This window comes from Lactuca sativa, chromosome 4 (assembly GCF_002870075.4).
Source record: "Lactuca sativa cultivar Salinas chromosome 4, Lsat_Salinas_v11, whole genome shotgun sequence".
In the NCBI taxonomy this organism is placed as follows: Eukaryota; Viridiplantae; Streptophyta; class Magnoliopsida; order Asterales; family Asteraceae; genus Lactuca; species Lactuca sativa.
This window is the reverse complement of record NC_056626.2, coordinates 283759671-283765644: the sequence shown is the minus strand read 5'-3', so window position 1 is coordinate 283765644 and position 5974 is coordinate 283759671. Positions and strand designations below refer to the sequence as shown.

The window sequence follows — 5974 nt, the reverse complement described above, 5'->3', positions numbered from 1 at the left end:
CAGGAGAGGTATTTAATACAGGAGAATAAGTCTCTATTTATAGAGACTTAGAACTATACTAGATTACAACTCTATAAGCAACCGTGCAAGGCATACTGGATAATAGAGTGTATTACATAAAAGACAAATAAAGTAATCTAGCTAATGACTGCGGTAGCTGACTCCGGGTGCTGATGCAGTTGCGGTAGCTAAGTTCAAGAGGGTCACTTCCATGATTCAACAGGAGCATATGCTTCTTATATACAATGCTCTCTCTCAAATCAATTTACTCATCTATACAAAATATGAGCTCTCTCAACCTACAAAAAATATTAAATTATTATATATAGGGAAGCTCAACCCATAAGTTATAAGGCTTAAATTCTCACACATATCATAAAAGGATGAAGTCTTCAAGTCATCACTACATGGAAAACTTTGCACCCCAACAAAACCACAATGACCAAAACTTTAATTACGAAATAAAATATGTTTATTTAAATATTATTTGTAAGTTTATGGATCAATTTGATCCGATTAAGTGAATCTAAATATATTTCGGTTTTTAAATATGGATACAAATAGTTCAAACAAAATTTAAATCCAATCCAATCAAATTACAATTCTGTTGTGTCGATTTTTACAATTTATTTTTTAAAAGACAAGACATTTTAAATATATATAATTTAGATACTAGTCAATTTTATAAAAAAAATTATTTAGTTAAAGATTATAATTTATAAATAACTATTAAAAAAATAGATTTGAATTAATATCTCAATGACAAATTATTTGATAAAAATTACATATCAAGTATTACATTGATAAAGTTTTTAATAATTAAAAAAATTAAAATTATATATTAAAAATAAATAATAAGTTGTTATTTGATTTGTTGTGACTTGTGAGCATCTTGTATTTTATAAATCAAAATCAATAAAAAAAATCTAAAATAATAATCAATTTGGTTAATAACCTATCCAAAATTCTAAACTATATGCTTTTAGGCCGTTAGGGGAAAGATACGTGGAGAGTGGTATGCAATTCTGTCAATTTCTAAGAATCAAAGCCACGAAGTCTAGGCAATCTCGATAGCAGATGTATGGAATTCTAATTGAGGTCATTTGGTTAACTGAGTTCACCTGATTACGGTTTCCGCTTCCAGCTCTAATTTCCTCCGTCTTGAAGTTGCTACATAAACATAGAGGAGATGCAATGTCTATCTTCTTTCCCATTACAACTGGAGTCTTTTATCACCCTAAATCACTCGAATTCCTCTTTCCTTCAAAAAGTTTTAAAGTCCGCGGTCTAAACTGTCAGATTCTGAATGCTTTTTGCCCTCGAATAAAAGACAAAGCGGATTATACAAAGAGAGTGAAGTGCTTAGCTAATGCAATTGAGAAGTCGCCGATTCCAGAGAGCCAAACGGATCATACAACAGGCGAGGAGCTCTCACCTGAGCTGTCGAACAGGTATATACGTGGCTTATGTAAAGCAGGAAATATTGATAAAGCGATGGTTTTTCTTTCTCAGATGGAAGCCCTAGGATTTCGGTTAAGTTATGCATCCTACACTTGTCTGTTAACAGCTCTTGTAAGTGTAGGCAGGACTTTGGAAGTTGAGGCAATTTTCGAAGAAATGGTAAGCTCAGGGTTTCAACCAAGAATAGAAGTGTATAATCTCTTGCTGAAAGTGTTTTTAAGAAAAGGTCTTCTTACACTTGCTGATAAACTTATGGAGTCCATGAACGCTATGGGTGTGTGGAAAAACCGAGAAACATACGAGATTCTCCTTGGTTATTATGTTAGTGCCGGACGTTTGAAAGACACGTGGGAAGTTGTAGCCAAAATGAAGAAAGATGGGTTTGAGCCGAATTCCTTTGTATACAGTATGATTATTGAACTTTACAGGAACAATGGAATGTGGAAGAAAGCTATAAACCTGATAGCAGAAGTAAGGGAAAATGGAGTCCCACTTGACAAGAAGATGTTTAATAGTATGATTGACACCTTTGGGAAATCCGGTGAACTAGGAGATGCATTGCAAGTGTTTGATCAAATGCAGCAAGAAGGGATTACACCAGATATCACCACATGGAATTCTTTGATCAGGTGGCATTGCAAACATGGTGATCTCACAAATGCCCTTGTATTGTTCAAACAGATGCAAATACAAGGGCTGTATCCTGATCCAAGTATCTTCATTACCATCATTAGTCGCTTAGGAGAACAGGGGAAGTGGGATATAATAAAGAAAAACTTTGAGCAAATGAAAGATGGAGGTCATGGACAAAGTGGGACCATTTATGCTGTTTTGGTTGATATTTATGGGCAATATGGAAGCTTTGAGGATGCAGAGGAGTGCATAAACACACTAAAACTCGAAGGAGTTCCTCTCTCAGCTAGAATATTCTGTGTGCTTGCAAACGCCTATGCCCAACAGGCAAGTTATTATTCTATTTGTAGATTTTACGATTGGTTTAATATTCTTGATTTTAAAAATTTGTTTGCTTTGCAATCTTCCTTCTTACACACACAGGGTTTATGTGAGCAAACAGTTAAAGTTCTCCAGTTGATGGAACGTGAAGGAATCGAACCAAACCTTATTATGCTGAATGTTTTGATAAATGCATTTGGTATTGCTGGAAGACATATGGAGGCACTCTCAGTGTATCAACACATAAAAGAAAGCGTAAGCCGATTTGTGTATTAAAACTCTGATGATACATCTTAAACTGAAGCTGTTTATGGTAATTGTAATGTAAATTGCTCCTGAAGGGTGCAAGTCCAGATGTGGTTACCTACACTACACTTATGAAGGCTTTGCTAAGGGCAAAGGAGTTTGACAAGGTACAAAAACACTCATATACTTCAAGGTCATTCATCATCCTGTAGGTTGAGTTTGTTACATGTGGACCGGATGGGCTGTTTCCGATGACAAGGACAATAATGTCTTTATCTATTTGAGTGGGACCAATTTTGTGTTGACTAATATTAGTGTAGATGGAATTGCATAAATAATGTTAGGTGGGTGAATGGCAGGTAGGTATAATATATAGGGATATGGAGTCTGCTGGATGTTCACCGGATAGGAAAGCCAGAGAGTTGCTTCAAACTGCAATCATGGCTCTTCAACGTAGACATTAGTTGTTTTTAAGTGATTTCTTCAACCCCTCATCAGGTACTGTATGCAAAATTGGCTTCTTTTGGTCCAGTTTTGGGTGTTTTTTTTTTTCACTTGAATTAAGGATATTTTCAGCAATGATGATTGATGATAAGGAGGGCATTTACGTCTTTTGTGCAGACAATAGATGGATAACGAACGATTCCTTTTTCCATCCACCTTTTTGGATGGAAGGGACGAGTGGGAGCATGGGAATACTTTCCAAATTCAAACGAGAAGAAAAGATGTTAAGTCTATGCATAAAATTGGATAGCCACTAAGTCGTTTGACTTTTGACTTAGGGATGTTTCTATACATACGTATACATGATAAATCATATATAAGATAATAGGATGAGCAACATCTGTAGAGAGAATCACTGTGATGAGTTAAGTTACTGAGTTGAGCCATAGGTGTAGTGGAACATTTCGTGATGGAACTCTGTTATTTGTCTTGTTGAAAAAAAAACATGCAAAATTAAGTCTTCTACATGTAAAGCGTGTGCTCTGTCATGATGTGATTCACGAGAACTTCATCATATATACACTTTTATGGGGTTTCATAGATACAATAAAGCATCTATCTTTCTCATGGTAGCAAGCACATTTACAGTTAAACCACATTTTCCTCCATCAAGAATACCCTAACCAGTAACAAAAACAAGAACATTGTAGTTAACAAAAAGGTTGGTTCAAACGAAAAAAGTTTGTCAAATGCGGAAAAAAAGTGAGGGCGTTTTCAAAAAACAAGTGAGCTGTCTTTTCGAGAAAAAAAATGTATTACAAAGGTGACCTGAAAACCAGAAGAAAATGGTAAAATGAAAAAAAAAAAAAAAAAGTTTTTGGTCTTTTAGTTTTTTGCAATTAACCCTTTAAATAAAAGGACAATGATTTGACATGACAACCAATAACACAAACTTTGTTATTTAGGTAATTCAACTTTTTAATTGTATTTATTAAGAAACTCAACTTTTTATTTTGGTTTTAAAATACTAGTAATTATGATTTTTATCGATTAAAATGACAACGAACACTCTTATTATCTTTGCCACATCTAAGTATAAGTCTATTGTAATTATTTTTCTCAAACCACAATTGATAACCATTAACAGTATTTTCTTAATTTGCTAACAAAAAAAAGTTCTAAAACATTCGAAAAAAATAATATTACATTAGTTATTTCCATAAACCCAAAAACAATATCTATAATCTACGAAAATCGATTTTGTTAGTAAAAAATTAGACATAAATACGTATTTTCGTAGATGTCATCTATGCATCTCAATAATTATTTTATTGAAAAAATCATATTTTTCATATGCAAAATTGTTATTTACAATAAAATAATGACTCATATGCACATTTTAATGTGATTTCCTCAATAAAAGAATGATAGAGATGCATATTTTCATAGTTATTTATTTTTACTAAATATACTACTAAAATTAAAACAATAACCTTAAAATTTGATCTTTGAAACAAACTCGATGTTTTATAGATTAGAGTGAGTTGAGAGTTAAGATTTAAGAGAGTCGAGAGTTTAGAGAAATTTGGGATTTGTTTTCTAAAATGAAGTAAAAAAATGAAAATAAAGTTTTTATATCTGAAAATTACGAGTCTCATATTTTCACAGATGACATCTGCGAAAATGTCATACTCAACTGTAAAAATCATCAAATTAGTATCGTTTTGATGATTCTCGGAGATGTAATTATGACTATTTTGATAAGATTCTTATTTTTTGCTTAAAACTTAAATATCAAGATCCTTGGATCTTCGAGTATCGGGATCCTCGTGTGTCAGGATCCTTGAGTATCAAGATCCTTGTGTGTCAAGATCCTTGTGTTCCTAAGCATAACAAATGTTAGCTTGGGGTGGGCGTTAGCTTGGCTAACAACCCTCCGATGCTTAAGTTAGTAATGGTTTTCAAGAGAGTAAATAATAATAATAGTGAAAATAAATGGTAAAAGGTAAAGAGTATGTGTACCTTGAGGGAAAATGACTAATCTCACTTACATGAAATAAGCTTTAAGATGTATAACATTCCACGATTTTGGCAAGATATTTTCGTCGAGGGTAGCTAGCCAATATGCCCCCTTTCCTGCTTCAGCATCTATGAGATACGGTCCTTCTCATTTAGGCGTCAATTTACCTGTACTAGGATCCTTGGTATTTTGGAATACTTTCCTTACGACCAAGTCTCCTATCTGGAATCTTTTGACTTTGACATTCTTGTTGTATACTTTGGTGATTCTTTGTTGATGGACAGTGATGCGTATCTTGGCAAGATCATTGATTTCATCGATAGTATTAAGATCATGAGCTAGGATCCTATCGTTGTTCTCTTGATCTTGAAATAGATATCTTGCCATTGGGATCACTACTTCAGTTGGGATCATCGCTTCTGCTTCGAACACCAAAGAGTATGGAGTTTAGCATGTGACTACTTTGGAAGTGGTCCTATCTGCCCATAGGACGGAAGGAAGTTCTTCTGCCCATCTTCCTTTCTTTTCATCTAGCCTTTTCTTCAAGTTATTGACTATGATTTTGTTGCTAGATTCTGCTTGACCGTTGGCTTGAGGGTGAACAGGGGTGGACATTATTATTTTGATTCCCCAACTTGTGTAAAAGTCCCTAGTCCTCTTGCTTATGAACTGAGATCCATTGTCACATATAATTTCGGCAGAGATCTCTGTAACGACCCAAAAATCTCCTTGTAACGATTTTAGTTTTCCGTTATATAGGATTAAGTTGTGCGCATATTTCGTGTAAGACTATATGGTTAATATATAATAACATGAACAAAAAGATATTATTTATGATTTAAAAGATTC

The 5974-nt window shown here is 33.7% G+C and overlaps 1 protein-coding gene across 3 annotated transcripts; it reads left to right on the top strand.

The window, feature by feature from the left end:
• The first annotated feature begins 975 nt into the window (after positions 1-975).
• LOC111921554 (pentatricopeptide repeat-containing protein At5g42310, chloroplastic) lies at positions 976-3632 on the top strand. Of its 3 annotated transcripts, XM_042901386.2 has the most exons (6): positions 1236-1420; positions 1513-2421; positions 2518-2670; positions 2757-2828; positions 3021-3159; positions 3283-3632. In XM_042901386.2, the coding sequence occupies exons 1-5, from the start codon at positions 1370-1372 to the stop codon at positions 3123-3125; spliced, it is 1290 nt and encodes a 429-aa protein (XP_042757320.1). In that variant the 5' UTR covers positions 1236-1369; the 3' UTR covers positions 3126-3159; positions 3283-3632. The 3 variants fall into 3 exon arrangements, with proteins under 3 accessions (XP_023772901.1, XP_023772900.1, XP_042757320.1); XM_023917133.2 differs by having other exon boundaries at positions 976-2421; positions 3238-3632; XM_023917132.3 differs by having other exon boundaries at positions 977-2421.
• Positions 3633-5974: the final 2342 nt, after the last annotated feature.